Source organism: Tauraco erythrolophus, chromosome 10 (genome assembly GCF_009769465.1).
Source record: "Tauraco erythrolophus isolate bTauEry1 chromosome 10, bTauEry1.pri, whole genome shotgun sequence".
NCBI classification, from domain to species: Eukaryota; Metazoa; Chordata; class Aves; order Musophagiformes; family Musophagidae; genus Tauraco; species Tauraco erythrolophus.
In genome coordinates this window covers 7497012-7515453 of record NC_141474.1, presented here as the reverse complement: position 1 = coordinate 7515453, position 18442 = coordinate 7497012, and the positions used below count along the sequence as shown (strand labels likewise).

General features: G+C 38.3%; 1 protein-coding gene across 1 annotated transcript in view; it reads right to left on the bottom strand.

The window, feature by feature from the left end:
- Positions 1-18442, bottom strand: part of DNM3 (dynamin 3) — a 175350-nt gene that overhangs the window by 129340 nt on the left and 27568 nt on the right. Inside the window, 9 exon segments of the mRNA XM_086617704.1 lie at positions 1795-1865; positions 4269-4355; positions 6283-6421; positions 7922-7989; positions 9304-9439; positions 12767-12909; positions 15582-15742; positions 16625-16723; positions 17282-17485. Of these exon segments, the coding sequence (XP_086473830.1) occupies positions 1795-1865; positions 4269-4355; positions 6283-6421; positions 7922-7989; positions 9304-9439; positions 12767-12909; positions 15582-15742; positions 16625-16723; positions 17282-17485 (1108 nt within the window).

The following is an 18442-nucleotide window of genomic DNA, read 5'->3' as shown; positions in this document are numbered from 1 at the left end:
CAGGACATTCAGATACTGCAGAAGCCCATATGCTACCCAAAAATTGTTTCATTTTCCAGTTATAATTGCTATAACATTATAGTTTAAGATGTGTATTTTCTACTGTTTAGCTCCTAAATTAATATATTTTAAATTGTTCTTAGCTATCCAAGTTGTCTCTTCCAGTTGAACACATGTCAACAAAGATACTTCCCTTCTCATCAGTTTCAACCTATAGAAATACTTGCTTAAACTTATCTAAACTTAAGCGAAGAGCTATTTGTTATCTGCTTATACCCCGCACACGGCGGCCGGGGATTTCTGTATCTCAACTGGCGAAAGAGGAAGCAGCTTTCCCAAGAAACTGAACTCAGGCATTGCAACTTCTTGGAAAAGATGCAGCAGTGAGGACCATGGACTGAACTACAGGCTACCGCAGCAGCATCCCTGAGGGGGATTTTTCCAGGGGAGGGACATAATGAAACAGCTCCAGATACACCTGACATTCCAGAATCCAAGACTGTAAGACACAGAAGGTTCCAACTTGATACAAGAAAAAGTCTTTTCACAGGAGGAAAGGCAAGCATTGGAACAGGCTGCATAGAGAGGCTGGAGAATCTCTGGTTTTGGAAGTTTTCCAGATCTGACTGGACAAAGCCCTGAGTAACCTGGTCTGAACTCAGCATTGACCCTTCTCTGAGCAGGAGGTGGGACTATGTGACTTCCCAAGGTCACAACACACACCATGAATACATATGGAGTGTTTTTAGCAGGCTTTTTCCTGTCAGAAAAGGATGAAGAGAAGTAAATAGCAGGCAGGTTGTTATCTTGACCTCTAGAAGGCCAGCTACCATTCCTACAACATCCTGCCATTTGTCAAGAGAACTGATAAAGATATCTAGGACTTGCAAACAATTCTAGAGAAAGTTGTTCAAACCAAACACATAAGCAGTGCCTAGCTTTGCCTTCTCTCCTTCCCAGCTTACTGAACTCCATGTTTTAAACCTTCAGGACATACTGCCAAAGATGTAGGCCTTCCTTCACAGTGCTAACTAGAACATGCCATAGTACAATACGTACTGTGGTGTCAAACTTTGTTGCCAGCATCCCACATGGATGAAACCTGCTGTGATTCCAAACACTTTTATGGCAAATATGGCATGAATATGACTGAAGGAACATTCATTCTTCAAAGAGCGAAGACATCTTTAATGTTTTTACTGGTGTCAAAACATTGGTATGAAGTCCCTGAGGCACAAATTGCTGGAAGCTGAGGAAGAACATTCTGGAGAATATTCTCACAGCCTCTTCAATTAAGTGAAGAGAACATCAAATCAGGCCCTGCAGGGCATTCTGCTACTATTATTCTTTACAGCCAAACAGCAGGCACACTTATAATTCAGTGACATCCATCTCTCTGCACAAAACTGTTTCACACGGAATCACAGCTCCCAAAACATGCGTTAGCAACAATGTGGAAAGACCACCAATATTATATATTTCTTGTGGTCCTAAAATGGATACAGTGAGGGCATTGGCTTGCCAAAGCTGCTTCCTGAGACGTATGGGATCCCAGACCAAGACATAAGCTTCAGCTTCCACAAAACCAGGCTTGTGAACTGGGGTAAAGAATGCCCTACAGGTGGGACAGAGTTCAACATTGTGTATGTTGAGAAGGAGCATGCTCCTGCATGCTTGGGACTTTGCAGCTTGCATCTTCACTGTCACGCTTCAGGACTTATGTTTCAAACTTAGTAAGAAAAAAAAACTCAAAAAAATGACAGTGTCTTTATAACAAAGTCTCTACATACGTACTTTGCAAAGCCAATGAAGTCTTCGTGGTTGGTGTTGATGTAAGAAACCTGGATATCAATCAGTAGCAGCACCTATTAGGGCAGACAAGAGAGAAAAAAAAAAAGATGGGTAAGGTCAAGAAGAGAGATTGAGGAAAAGAGAAAAGAACAGAACTTTTGAGATTTCTGCATTACTGAATATTACATTGATAATCATTCAAGCCAAAAGCAACAATATTTTCTAAATCTCACCACTTCCATTTGTGTGCTTCTTTAATAAACTAGACTACAGAAGTGCAATTCCCTCTTCCTCTTTTTTTCCTGACAGACCTCATTTTTCAACATCTTGGCCCTTGTCCACTTCATTAGATCAATCATACGTGGTCAGACAGAGCTTAATAATATCTAACATAGATTTTAGCTCTACGTTTTGCAAGATAAGCAAAATTCTGTCTATTTGTAGCATTCCAGCCAAGCCAGCAGGGAAGACAAACCTTAAACCTAAAATCAGGATACCTAAATTTTCTTTAGGTACTACACAAAAAAGTCATAGGCAAGCTAGCCCTGGCCCAGAAAATGTACAGTCCAGGTACACTAGACAGTCATTCTGGTGCACACACCTAGCTTGAGAGATGGGCTAGTCAATGAAATAACAGAATGAATGTCTAGTGTACTTACCACTTGCCAGTCCTTCAATGGCTCAGAGATAGAATTTGGTTTGAACTTGATAATTTAACTTGGCAAAGAACTTACTGAGACATCTAAGAAAGCTTACTCCCACCCCTGATCAGCTTCTTGAACATACATGAGACTGCACTTTCACTCCATCTTTTCAGACTTCCATTTACCAGCAGGGAACAAGGAAGAAACCTATTGTTGCCAAATGGTAGCATTTAATCTCCTTAAAGAGTACGGTTATTTCTGTACAGCTCCTCAAACACAGCATCACTCCCAAATTCTTCACAATTTCCAGAAGATATTAAGTGCCTCACTCAGAGCAAAAGATAGCAGGGGTTTGGGTCTAGCTCTTACCTCTGAAAATATCCTCACTAATGTTTTGATTTATTAACAATAACTGCTAACAGCATAAATAACGATGTGAATATGTGACAATAACCTATTTGACCAATTCTTGGCATTTACAGAAAGCTGGTATTTTGTACTTTGTTCTGGGAAATTGCCAGGTATGTGCACACAATGAAGAATGGAATAATAAGAAAAAAGAATCAATTATTCTAAATAAGTTGTATCTTCTTCCAAATTTTGAAATAACTGAGTGTGCCAACTAGAACTCCCTGCAAGTACAAGCCCAGCAAATACATTTTTTTTAAATTATTTTTAAGACTACATTCACAGCACAGCATAAAGGAAAAGAAGCAGGACACGCTGCACAGCTCCCTAGCTCACACAGGACTAGAGAGTCAGGAGTCCAGAACAACTTAGGAGCTCTGCCTAGCCCTTCTTCCTCAAATATTTCTGTTGTCACACTCAGCACTCTCCAGATAATAATTCCTGTTTCCACATCCAGTGGATTCCCTCACATGTAATCTAAGCTTTGAAGTTTCCTGGATTTGGAGTGCTTAGCTGTTCTAATGAAGTTTCTCTAAATTATTTATTTTTTAAAAAACTTCAAGGAAAACAATGCTCAGAAAAGCTGTACATCCATGAACCTGGAATTGTGCTGGTTAACAAATGCTTGAAATTAACAAATGTTTAAAATATCACAACCTAAAGTTATCAGCTTGATAGCAGTCCCTGCCTTTTAGAATGGCCATAGGAGGAATCTTTTTCTTGCTGCTTTTAGAACCCAAAGAAGAAATTACTTTATTAATTTTCAGATTTGAGACGCTGCCTTTCAAAGCACACAATAGCCCACAGTTCCAGCCGTTCTACACCATGCATCTCAGCAAGCCTGTCAACATGGTCAGAGACAGACAGGGCTAAGTTACTCAGCTCAACCTGTGTGCTGACACTATTGTTCAGCAACACAGACCTTCAGCAGCAACCACTGCTGGACCTCACGCATCCGCTACATGGCTTGTCACTCCTGAAAAAGTCCCAGTGCCATTCCTGTGGGCCTCACTGTAATTAGAACATGGGATTGGTATGCTTAAAAAAAAAAAAAAACAAACACCAAACAGAAATTAAGTAGGAAAAAGACTGGGTATTTCTATGTCCGTTTGTTTAATCGTGAATCGATTTCCCACAAACAGCTAAGATGATGGCACACTGTGGCACAGGAATAAACCAATGCTACTTTAAAGCCACCAATCCTAATCTTGAAAGACCAGATTAAGATTTTCAGTAACAATTCTAGTGTCCTTTGTCAAAGCTTAATGGTAGATGAGCAATTTCTCTCCCCCTCTAAAACGTGCAGCCTGCTGGAGGGGAAAATTTAAAAAAAAAAAAAATTTTTCATTATCTCACTGAACTTTGTATGTAACAACTCTCCTCCTGACACTTCCCCAAACTGTTAGATCTCCTATTTACTCTCACCTGATCCTTGGTCTTCTCTTCTCTTTCACGAATGTAGCCAGCAACAATTCTTTCTGTTTCCTCACACAACCTTGGATATGTTGCCAACTGAAAAGCAAAATTAGTAGAAATTTACACCTGCAGGGAGGCTTCAGTAGAATACAAACAGGGAAGCTCCAGCTTTTATCTTTGGAAGAAAGCAATTATTACAAATGCTTGGGCTAAAAGTTAACTATGCTACAAAGCAAGCCTTACTTGCTATTAATGATCATTTTCCAGAGAAACTAGAGAGATCAATTACTGTGCTTTTGCTCCCTTGAACATTGAGAAAAAGGCATTTTGGGCACGTAAACCAGTTTATCAGTCTTGGGGTGAGGTTTCTCCATGCCTCTCTCTTCTACTGTGCCTAATTCAAGAATGGCGATTTAAATAATGTCCAAGTTTCTTGTTCTTTGAAGGCTCCACCTTGTGGCAACATCTTTACATCGCAATAGCAATACTGAAAAATTCAAACAGTAAAACACAACAGTAAATTTGGCCAACAGCACTGGGAAAAGAGGCTGCACAACTAATTCAAGTGACATATCTTCCAAACTTTGACAAAAGTCATAAAACCTGGAAACTCTGCTCAAAATATTGTGATGAATCTGCTTCTCCATGATCTTTGTCAAAAAGATTGTCACCCTTTCCTTTTTTTTTTTTTTTTTAAGAAATAGCCCCTTTAGCTCATCATTGGTACAAAAAAAAAATTGCATTATTCAGAAAAATGTAAAGGATGTGTGACAGGATATTTCTCAACAACTTGCAGTGTACCTGTGGGCACATCCCAGAACCGTTCCTGTACTTCCTACTGTTAGAGCACCCTGCACTCTGAGACGGTGGGAGAGACAGATGAACAGAAAGTGCGACAACAAAAGCAGCCAGTTAGCTAAGAAGTCTACAAGGGTCAATGGGATCTACTAGAATATCAGAGAAGTGGGAGAAAAGAGAACTGAAAATCAGCAACTGTTAGTTGCCAATGTTCCAGACAAGTGAGTCGCAGTATTTAGAGATGGCAATTTTCCTATCAAAGTGAAAAGTGTGAGGAAAAAAAAGCTGCATAGTAACATATCTGACATGCTTCCTTAGTCACAGCTTGCAGCATTTGAAGTTTGAGGTTTCATTCTACGAGTATATACCAACCCAAGCACACACTTCAGGAAAACCATTCCCAAATGCTCACAGTAATGCTATGTTTAGTTTTGATGAACATATTTCTTAATTATTACACTTTCAGGATCTTGAATTAAAAATTTAATTGATGCACACAACTTTCACATCAGGAAGTTCAATGCTCGGCAATTCTTTCCACTTAAACGTTCAACATTTCTGTGCAGCAAGCTCATTTGTCAACACTAACGCAAGGATGTACAAATACAAGGGAGACAAAGTCTTCCTAGCTTTCTATTTCTGACTTCTTGACAGGAGGAGATCAGACATTTTGGGGTGGTGTATGAAAAAAGCACAGGAGAAATTGTGGACTCATTACATTGCAAAGAACTGTGGTGCTACTCCGTAAAGTTTCTATATTGAAAGAGAATTTTTCTCTCCTTGATAGATGTCTCTGAACACATTTGGGGCCTTTGCTCTAGGAAAGTTTCACCATTTCTTCCTCTTATTAGCATTAGAAAACTTGAAAGTACAATTTTTTTGCTGATTTACACATCCATAGAATCGCTGCCTACGTTCCATTTTCAGTATCAAGGAACCCATGATTTTAAAGAGGAAACTGGGGGCAACTCTTGACTCAAAAAAACTCAAATCATAAGGGGTGTGTATATATATATTCGAAATGCAGGAATCAAAAACTGAACATTTCCAGCATTACATTGTTTTGAGAGTTTTGCAGAAGCTGTAATTACTTTAGAGTCTTACTCTGTACATCAAGCGACTAGATCAGAAATCTCTTACAATACTGTAAATTGCAAAACAGGCTTTATATTATCTACTATACCATTATGCTGTACTTGCATTACCAGAGCTACTTGCATGTTACCTTTTTAGTGCACTTCTTGACGGTGTTGATTAACTCTTGCATCACCAGATCCACACTTTTTAAGCAAGGTCCTTTCAGCTTGACTATTTGTTTTTTAACAATGGCTTCAAACGCCATATCTGGAGTAAACAAACCTGTTCTGTGGACATAAAAGAATATGTAAGAGAGTAATATAAAAATCATCATGTAAGGAAGATATTTTTTTTTTGCTCATGTCTTCATTTCCAGAGTCTTACAGTTGAGTAATAACAATCCCTACGCAGACTTCCACAGAACTAAATTTGCTCATTTCTCTAAAAAACATTGTCATTGCGAGTAAGACTACAGAAACATGCCCTACTACTTGAAGATGACTGTGAGAACTCTAAAGGATACTAATATAACACAGCCAAGCCTCTTCAGCAGTACACCAAACCTTAGCGAAGGGATGAATGGCAGCTGCAGCACTCCATACACAATCACTTGCATAGTAAACCTGTAAGAATCCTAATAGCTGCACTTTTCTCTTCACGCACAAAAGAAAACGTGGTTCTGTTACTCAGAGTCCTGTATGGAGAATTTCACAGTTGGTCACTGCAGGGTAGATGAATCTATATAACAGATACCTCACAGAACCAGGTGTAAACAAATACACCTCACTTCTCTTCAAACACTGCTTGCAAGGGTCTAGCTTGGCAGAAAAGTTATATAAAAAAACCCCGAACTATAAAAACATGCCCAAAACTATCAGTTCACTACCATAAATTACTCATCAAGACCTCTCCATCGATAAGGCCAGAAAAGTTCAAATAGTGCACCATGGCTACTAGAGTTAACTATTTGAGAATTTACTATACAAGCAATGCAAAGAACATTTTCCAAAACACTAAGAACAACAATGCTTGTAAGCAATGCTCTCAAAAGATATTACATACTTACAAGTGGGTAGGAGGAGGGAGAGGAAAGAAAAAAAACCCACCAAAACCCAAAAACAACAACAGCAAGAAAAACCCAACCACAAAATAAGAACCCAAGTTTTTTGGGACTTATTCTACTGTCAAAAGAACAAAAAATGGGTATGCATCTGATAAAGCGTCCCTCCAAAATAGACTGATCATTCCAAAGTGAGATAATTAGGCCACTCCAAACCAAAAAACCAAATACCTCCTCTTCCCAAACCTAATAATATACTGCAGACATATCCACAAAGTGACACCTCAGCCAACTCACTTGTAAATCAGTCATTTCAAGAAACAGTTGAGATTAAAGGGGAGTAAGATAGTACAAGGAGTCTGCCACAACACAAGCTGAAAGGTTTTTTCCGTATCAAGACAAGTTTTCCCTCTAAAACTTACGACTTTTCAGGAATACAGGCTTAACAGAATGCAGACACTACCAGAAAAAAAAAAGTAATTGATTTTCTCTGTAAAATAATTTTCCAGGATTTCCAGGTCAACTAAACCTCTTTGGGCAAACCAACTGTTTGGCCCAAAATAGCTACCTGAAAAACAGACGTGTAAAGGAGTGGAAGAAAAAAAGTCAGTCGCTGGGAGCAGCGTGTTAGTAACGTAGTCCAGCAGTCAACAGCCAGAGTGTCCACCAGTTAGAGAGATCACACCCTCTACAATGTGACTGGGTTTGAAAACATGGGAGCACTTGCCTGATACCATGTATGTTCTTGATGGCATAACTTATTTCTCTCCGCAGTTCCTTCTCATTGAATTCCATCTACAGGAACAAAAGCATATGAGATCACACTAGGGTAAGTTTCTAATAAAGCAGCAAATATTACGTCTCCTAATATAACTGGAAAACAGGCAAGTTCAACTGGCAAAATATTCATTTCTAATTACGCTAAAGAAAGCATAAGTATCGTAGAACATTTTAACACTAAGGCTACAGGCAGCGGTAAGGATTGTTACTTTCTGTCCTTCCATTCCAGATACGCGATTTTGCAGAGTTGATAAGAGTTAGCCAGAAACAGGATTTGGAAGATGCAACTTTTTTTTTTTTTAAGCCTGACTTCCTAAAGTGGTGCAACTTCTATGATTATGGTCTGTTTATCCTCTCGTACTATTCTACTGTTTTTCAACCAAATTTAAGAGAGAAGCAGTCTTAGTTATGAAGTTATAAAGCTTTTCTTTAAGTTTCTTGAAAGCCAGCCAGCTGGAACAGAAGTAAGTGTGTCACAAACAGAAGGGTCATTACCTAAGACCAACTGTCATCTGTTCTGTTGGACTGCAAGTTGACCTACCACATTTAAACCCTGGAACCAGCCACAACCCTGTCCGGTTCTCACCCAACTGAAACTTAGGGGATGTCAAGGCAGTCGAACATAAAACAGGTGGAAAGGAAGCTTAGGAAAAGTGTGAAAGAATGAGGATGGGGGGAAGCTGAAGTCATTGCTGTGAAAGAAAAAATCAAAGAATATGTAACACAAATTCATAGGAAACCAGGTTTCACCAGTTCACACCCCACTGGACCTCCGTTTATTCTGTTACTCAAAGGATGGGTAAGCAAGAAGAGATATATCAAGAAGAGAAATGTTATCTCAAAACACCAAATTTGCTTCTGCTCCACCTCCCATTATGAAAGTGTAGGACTGAAAGCTGACTTTGGTTTAATACACTGAACGCAGGAAGTAGAAAATACAGAAAATACAGAAAATAGCTATTTTCCACAATTCTGATTTTAATAGGAACTAGCTACTTGAACACAACTTAAATTTACCAACTGTAGTTGTTTGCCTGCACTATCAAACAGAAGGAAGATGCCATTTGTGATAAAACAATAAAAAAGCATGGCAAATAGTAAGAACTGCGACTATAACTATATTGTAATCCCTATATTTCAGAATTCTTAGCATGTCTCAGTATCCCAAACTAGAAACTAAGCCAAATGTCTCAGCTGCAACTTGATGTAACTTCTTCCAGTTAAGAGCATGTTCTTCTAATCAGACCATATCTTGGCTTTACTACTATCAGCATGAACGTAAGAATACATAAACAAAACACAAAGCACACCAGCAAGATGGATAAATACCTTCACTAGTTCAAAAGGGAAGCGTTCATGGAAAATACGATTGATTTTGGCACCTCCTGAAAGTTCTAGTGTATCAACTTGATCTCCTGATCCTTCAATTCTTTTTTCAAAGTCCACTGAAAACTGTTGCACCATCCTAAATTTCAAAGGGGCGGGGAGGGAGAGAAAAAAAAACAACAAACACAATCATTTAAGCATGTCATCTACCAACTCTTACTTCAGTACTATGGTGACTACTACTGCCTATTAAAACATGTTTAGAAATTGATAAAAGTATCTATAAGAATAATTCATTCGGTCAAGCTTCCAATCCATAAAATCCATACCTACATACACATCCCAACACCCCTTCTCTCTTGCGGGACACAGCTCAGGATATTGTTTTCTATCTTCACAAATGTTGTATTTTTAAAAAAAAAAAATACCGTTTATTAAACTGTATATTAAAGTCAGCTGCAAATACAGCAGAGTACCAGGCTACATTTGTGTTTTATCAGTGATCACAGAGTTGTAAATGCTACCATTATTTGTTACATAAATTGTAAAATATTTTCTTTTTTTAGGAGAAGAAAAAGTGATAGTGGCCTTTTTAGTAGGATAGGCAAATAAAAAGTCCTGATGTTTAAGTTATAATACTTACTGTATTTGAATAGAAAAGCACATCCATATTTAGATGCTGTTACAGAAACCACAGAGCTCAACAGGGCAGACTCCCACAAGCAAAAATCTTCGATCTTATGGCAAAAGGTACTGTTTGTGGAGAGCTTACTTTTCCACAACAACCCTTTGATCTTTTGAGTATCTTTCAAAAAGATACACTCCAATAACATGATGTGAATCAAGCCACCAAGCTGATCCAGTTCTGGAAAACTTGGAAGAGATTGCTAAGAAACTTACTTTCCCATGCCAAAAAGCTGGCCCAAGAAGCAGTGGTAACAAGTCAATGTGGCAGCTGTTGGTACCACAAGCTCCAGCTTACTCAGTTGTGCTTAGACTTCTCCAGCAGGAGCATTTAGAAGAACACACATGAGGATCCCTCCAGTTATGGAACATTCATGGACAGCTCTATTTTATTTTATTTTTTTTAAGTAAGTACAGGCATTTGGTCATAAGATGTGAAATGACAGATTCTACCTAAAAATAACGTTGCATATCAACTGTACATAAACCTCAGATACCTATATGGTCAGCCTAACAGAATTATAGAAAAAGTCTAAATGTAAGGCCCCAGACTCAATTTTTGAAGAGGACTGCAGAAACTTAAGATCATCTCATGAGGTGAGGCAGATTTATTTTTTTCTTATATACGTTATGGAACTTGTTCTCAAGAATCAGAGGAAAGGGTTCTAGTTGTTTTACTTTCCACATTCCAGAAGAAAAAGGGAAAGTAAGGAGAATTTTACTGAAAAAATAAGTTAATTTCTCCTATAGCAGCGACTTGTAACAAAGAAATTAGAAAAAACTATGCAGAGAAGTATCAAGTTGGATGACTTGGGCTGAAATGTAAAGAAAAAATAATTTAATTCCAACATGTTACAAGAGTAAAACAAACATGAGATACCAGCAACACTTAACAATTCACAACACTTCCTATATGGGTTTCTAGCAGCTAAGTCACCAAATATAAAGTGAAAAAGTTGTACTGTCACAGAAGAGTCAAAGGCAATGTCCCTCTGTTTGCAACCAAAACGTCTGAAGTCAAGTCATGAGGGACAGACTTATGCCTACTTTTTTTGGACATAGTTGTTACAAAAACAAGGAGTAAATCAGGGCTTTCAGCTGATTCAAGAAAGCCTCTCTAGTTCAGGTGACCATTTCCCCTTCTGAATTCCAGACTTCTAATTAGAAAATAAATCCTGCCCAAAACTTAGGCATTTTCACAATCCAGCACTATTACCATCTATCCCAGAGAACCAAGGCGGCTGATAACCTTTGAAATCAGTCAGAGTAGGAATGTGACAACAGTCATATAAGAGAGAAAAGCTAAGTACATGTTACATGTTTCTTTTTCTTCCTCTAATTTAGATGCCTCCTCTTCTAAGAGGTAAATTTTAATTGCATATGAACATAGAAGTGACTGCAGAGGGCTACAATTTAAAAAAAAAAAAAAAAATTAAAGAGAGGGAGAGAGAAAATGTCAGACCTTTCAGGTGAAAAGGTACGTAATACTGAGTACCAAGTGTCCCTGGAAACAGACCGAGTAAGGAAGCTACATGAAGCAAAGCAGCAGGTGCCAAGTGGGCTTCAATCTGAAATGTCAGCATCTCCCTTTTTCCTTAGTTGCAAAACCACAATAAGGAAAGGGCGCTCTGATTCCACTTCTACTCGATTCAAAGTCAGATAACAGTCACCTCTGTTCCATCACTTTACAACAGTGCTATCAAAGTCTCATCAGACAGACTTATTTTGCGGACCCAAACTCATCAGTGACTTCAGCAGCGAAAACGCTTTCTAGTTCAGAACCCAGGATAATAACGTAACTCCAAAAATGGTTGCAATTCCTCTGACAAACAACAACAGTATTCAGTCCATGACTTCTTGAGCCCAAAAGGGTCCACATCTGCCAGGTCAGTTTTAACACAAGCACAGGTAGCACATGACATCACCTATTTTGCTGCTAGTTGTCAGATACATGCTCAGAGAGGCAAACAGCAAAAAAGGGGTTTGCACTGACCCCAGTACACAAGTACTTGAACACAAGAATGGCTGCACGACAGCCGAAGAAAAGCCATCTCATGACAGTCACCAACACTAAGTGTCCAGGAAAACAGAGCAAGCATACAGTAATATTTCTCCAGAACACTCTCTTGGCCTCAATACATTGCTGTTTGTGGATTCCACACAGCAGGAATTTGTTCTTGTACTTATTAACCTTAAATGTCTGCCCCATTCCAAGATTTTGCCTAACTGCTTTCTGAAAGCACATGGATTTTTAGTATCAGCTCCTGCAGCAAACAGCTCTGTGGCTTAGATGCACATCACGTGAAGAACTACCATCTATGATTAATTTTGATCTTGCCATCTTCAAATTCTTTTGGATAGTCAAATTTCTATACCGGAAAAAGAAGCATTCCCTATTCTCCTTTTGGACTCCTCACCTTACAACTTCTAACACAGTCTTCTTCCCCTGCTTGAGGTCATCTTTTTGGCAGGCTGAAGAATGCGTCTGCACAATCAGAAGCAGTTTTCTACCTTTGATCATATATGTTGCCCATCTTTGTACCTTTTCCTGTTCTCCTTTCTCTCTTTTCAAGGATTATTACAATTAATTTAGGGAAAATTTTGCTGAAATTGTAAATTAAATGTTCTGGAACATCAAGCACAGAATTCTTTGGAGTTTGCATATAGAATCCTTAACCATATCCTAATCTTTCGATTTAAATCAATTAGAAGGCGGGGGGGGGGGGGGGGGGAAGGCAAAATGAACGTAAACAAAGTGGAAAAGCAGACAAAAGACACTCACTGCAACAGGGCTTTCGTTTTTCTGGTTGGATCTTCCGGTCTGAAGTTTTTGTATACCTCTACTTCATGTTCTATAGAAAGCAGCTGGCTCTGGAGTTTGCTTCTGAAGGCTGGCAGCGTGTCCCGAATATGATTGGTGAGTTGCTACAAAGCAAATAAAAGACCTTTTATACTCTTAATAAAGATGAAAGAAAGAGCACAACCATTTCCTTCGGACTGCCAAGCATAGCAGCCTTGACCTGTGCTACCTTTTGATCTTTGAAGCAATGGAGACTGCTGAAGAACAATACAATATCGCTTTTGCATACGCATTATGAGGAGGCTTGAAAAATTCCTTTATTCTCTCACTCACTGAACCCTGTTACTACATACTTGTTTAGTTACACACGAAAAAGTTATACACACTACGTATGTAATTTGAAAAGACCTCGCATCACTCAGCACTGATGCCACCACTCCCATTTTGCTGGTTTTCCTAAGGGTGTTTCCCAGTTCCCTATATAGTTCTTCAGCATGATGACTCCTTTACTTTACAGCCACCAGGCAATGTGGGACAAAGATTCTGCGCAGAGATTCCCGCAGCCCACTGAGAACAGAGATGGAGAGAAGTGTAGACGTACAGAGTACCCACTTGGCACTCTCCCGTCATTGTGAAAAATCATCTCCACATGATTTCTGCTGCCTCCTACAAAGTACACTAAAGGGAAGAGATATTGCCCTCGTATTAACAATTATAGAACTTCACATTTTTTAAACACTTGATTTTTCACTGAAAAAGGTTTATAGAATCCTAGATTCTACAAATTTTTTAAATTTTTCTGTAAACTTTTTAGATTTTATAAATAATTTTAATTAATTTTTTAAATTAATTTTTAATTCTATAAACCTTTTAAATTTAAATAAATAATTTTCTATAAACCTTTTTAAATTTTTCGCTGAAACAGGTTCTGCCACTCAGGACTATCAGTTTACATTTCTGAACATATACCTAAAAGTACTGGAAAACAAATTGTAGGAGAGTAGAAAAAGGCTTACTAGATCTGTGTTACCAGATCTGTGTTTAACTTACCTCACTCATTTCTGCATATATATGCTGTAATGTGTTTGGACAGCACTATCAACATCTTACCTGTGCCATAAATTTCTCATGTATTGTACCGATTCCTTGATAAAAACCAAAGTGGACTTCTTGCACTATGCTGCAAACCCTCTTCCCAACCCCAATCAGACAAGCTATAGATTAAGAATGTCATATACCAAACTATGTGTAAACTCAAAATGAAAGTTATTCAGCAGACTGACAGGCACAAAATCAAAAGTTGGTGTTTCCCTGGAGCACCACCTCGTGGATGCAGAGAAATGGAAATATTACCTGAAACCACAAACACTAACAGGTCCCTAATATCTTGGGGACGAAACTTAAACAGATCTTCCCATATATAATATTCTACACACAGTAATAGCAACAGAAGATCAACAGTTCATACTGAAATAGGTAAATTTACATAATAGCTCACAAAAAAGTTAATAGTACATAAAGTAATGCAAGTCAGGACAGATAAGACAGTCCAAAGGCAGCTCATGCTTTAGTCTCGAAACTAAAACATGTGGATTAAACTTTCAAGACACAAAAAGAAGCAAAATATCCTAAATAGATGAAATTGCAAGATACAAGTGAGTTCTTGCATCTTGCTGAAGACTTTGGTTCTAAGGCACAAATAAGTGGCATTAGCATTCTTTTTGAGCGAATCCAGAGTATGCCATAACGTGGCTGTCAGGTTACAGCTGCAAAGTCACTGTAGCAAGAAATTAAGCAGGCCAGCCACTTCGTTTCCTACCTTAATCAATAACTTTTCTGCTGTTCCCAGCTTCTGCCCAAAATGGACAAAGCCAGGCTTACATGGTCTTTGTCTATTCCAGCTGGTCAGCTGATTAAGTTAAAAAAATAAAAAATAATAAAGAAAAAAAACATAGCATCACCAGTAACTTTAGAGAGGCACACATGACTTGATCTTGTTCTCTTCATACTTGCTGAGATGCATCACCATTAGGGTCACACGCCATTCAAGTTAAGGGATGGCGCCATGAAAAGAGTGATACCCAAAGACACAAAATGGGGAAGAGAATCGTGTACTCCCCCAAGTCTGCTGAAGACAGTGTCTTCATTAGGACGGTAAGCTATGGGTTTCTCCTCCGGGTAACTGGGAAGTAGACCTCTATTTCCCCCTGAAGGAAGCTGTGATCTGACACGGTTTGGCATGGACTTTTAGAAATAAATCAAAGGTTTGGCCAAAAACAAAAGTAGTGTAAACAACGTGTTCCAATTACTGTGTTTTTCATTTATATCATTAGTATACAGCACGCAGTTTCTATTTAAAACTACTATAAAGTGTAGATTTTGAGGTCAAAGTACAGACACACAGTGAACCCTCAGGATACATGATTTCTAAAAATGTCATCTTTTTTTTTTTCCCTCAAATTACCAAATTTGAATTCTAAAAATCCTGTTAAACTAGAAGAAATTAGATAATTGATGAATAGGATGTTATACTTCCAGGAAGGGAGATAAATTTGATTTTTTTATGTTCATATTCAGTATTCAAGAGTACAGGGGAGTCCAGAATTGTCAGTAAAAGTCAGAAACTACATCTCACAGTAAGCTTTCGTATGCTACATGTAATACACAGCTTTGTTTATCAACTTGTGAAAATTAAAAAGGTTAAAAGCAGGAAAGAATCAGTGACATTCACTGACCAACATTCACTTTAATAAAGATTTTATATTGGTCCTTTCACCACAAAGGCTTAGAGTTTTACCTGGTTTAGAACTTTTTGGAGATATGGTGTTCCCATCCGATCTGCCATGTGCCTATATGCTGGGTGGGAAAGAAAGAATTTCCTTTCTGCTAGAAGAGCTGCCTTTATGTCCTTCTTCCCATCAATGTCTTTCTGGCTTCTGTTTACAACACCAATATAACCTAAACCAACACAAAACCAATGGGTAAGTCAACGCAGCTACAGCCTGAACTAATGAATTCATATTAAATAGCACTAGACTGCCTCAGTTCAAACAAAAACTTTCCAAATTAGGCATTTCGGATACTGTTTACAAGTACTGTAATGACATTAACACTGTCTAAATTGTTTATCCTGCTTACGTTTAACAGATATATTTCCTTTTAAATCACTGATTCAAATACAGAAATATCTGAAACTTTGGTGTACCTCAAAGAAACCACTTTAAAAATAAACAAACAACTCCAAAACAAAATCAAAACACACATACAGGCCTATATAGATAAATGATATGACATCGGCAAAACACAGGAAGAATTTCTTCTCGTTTCCAGGACCAACATGCCCCATGGGAGGAGATGGTGGTCTCATCAATAAATTCTAACTAGAATCAAAATTCTTGATATTGTTAACAGTATGAGCAACTAGGCAGTAGCTGCCAGAAAAATCACATGGAGAATTTCTGGAAGGGGTCAAAACCTGGTCTACAGTGAGATCACCAAAGCTCTGGTGCTTGCTTCCATCATATGCAACAAAGAAAAGATTCTCTTGTTACAAGCGACAGCAACCTGGCGCAGAAGACAAAATTGGATAACAACTTGTGCTGACATTTCTTGCATCCTCTGGAATATGCAGTGTATTTTCCAGGTCCAAAAAAAAAAAATTATTTTACTTGCAGGGTATTTTTAGCACAGCCACCTTTTGTTTGCTGAATAGATAACGATAAAAGCTAGGAATTCATCAAGTCCAGCATAACCATTGATCAACCTCCAGGACTCCCAAACACCACCCTTATCCAAACCACTTCTGGAATGCAAAGAATATAGGCAACTTAACATCCTCACCTCTACGAAGAGGGAGTAGTTTGTTTTCTAGAATTTCTCTTGCATCTGTTCCTTCATCCATCAGATCCAATTTTGTGATCACACCGATGGTCCTAAGACCTGACCAGGGTGGAAGCAGGAGGAAATAGATAGTGAAGAATCATTTATATTCAGGAAGAACAATTACACTTTAAAATTACATAACAGACATGTGATGTTCTCAAAGCTTGTATCACACAATACCAGCTACAACTGCAAGTTATGGTATGTCTAGAAAAGAAGGGATCATCTGCCAGTGCTGAAATGCGTTCCTCAAATCTCTTTAACAAGGCTCAGCATTCCTATGATATGACTGTATAAAATTTATGATGCAAGTATCCAGAAATCCCATCAGAACCACAGTCCATTTGGCTAGGTACTACAAAAGTTTCTAGATAGGCATTGCCCCACTTGCTTATAACAGATAGTGACAAAATTTAAAAAATACATTTACAGTATCACTACCTGAATGATACTGAGCCTACAGTTATTGTGATGTTGAAGCCTATATGAGAATGCATATATACACATCTATGTTATATACAGTATAAACTATATTTCACACCAGACTTGGTCCGTTACTTCCAATTATGTTATTACACTGGAGAACAAAAAGTGGTTACGTTCAATCATGTTTACCTTGAGGGTCCACTTCCTTCGCTAACTTCAGTGCATCCGAGTTGGCCAGATCGGTGTTAGCTGGAGTCACAGCCAGTATCAGACAGTTTTCTCGAGAAATGAACTGCATTATCATGTCTCTGATCTGTTGCTCAATATCTGGAGGCTGATCCCCTACTGGCACTTTCGTAATTCCCGGCAAATCAATAAGTGTCAAGCTTAATACTATACGGAAAACACAGGATCATAAAACTGGTTAGCATGCCAGACATGTCTAAAGAGGTCTACACATGCACAGCTGCAGACAAATTTTAGTCACATAAACCCCTACATAATTACTTTTGTAGGTATATAAATATTGTCAATGGTTCAAATAAAGTGCCTGACAATCTGAGAAGTACACTTGTTTCCCTGTTGGTCTTTCATCTCTGGATTTATTAGTACTATTCAATATTTTAAACATTACAACTGGCATAGGAGAATGATACTTACACTGAATATCCTTGAAGGCTTTTAGACAAATGAACATGGCTTTCTGAGCTTTTTCCACCAACAGTAGCACAGACAACAGACCATTCCCATCACATCTTTCAATCAAACCAAAACAGGCTTTTTTTTTTTTTTTTTTTTTAAGAAATTCCAAAAAAAAAAAAAATCAATAGCTAGCCAAACTTATATAGCAAAATTGTTGTTCAGGGGTTTTGGGGAATGTTGTTGTTTTGGGGCTGGTTTCTTTGTTTTTTTTTTTTACTCTGTAACTTGCTAAGAAAAGAAAGAAACATGAAAAAGTTTATCCATTAAGAAAACCAGTCTTTCTCTGGCATGATTTCCCCAGTACAGGCCACAATGCCAACTAGAAGCACCCTAGCTTGTTCAGCCACTACTGGGGTAACAGGGTATCCTTTAGATGAATGAGAAAAAACGCGATTCCTAGAGAGGAAACACCAGAAGTATATTTGGGGCCTGGCTAACGCAGACAACAGTTGCTGAACTAAAAGACTGATCCCAATAAAACAAAGTAAGAGCATTAGATAGGAAATTTTCACTTTCCCCTGGAGTCAGCATGTTCAAACAACAAGCTTTGAGGTCAGCCATTTAGTTCAGCTCCTCTCCAGTTGGCTATGGCACATCTGTATGGCACAGAAGGGCTCAGGAGCATATGTTTAGAGGCAAGACTGCTCA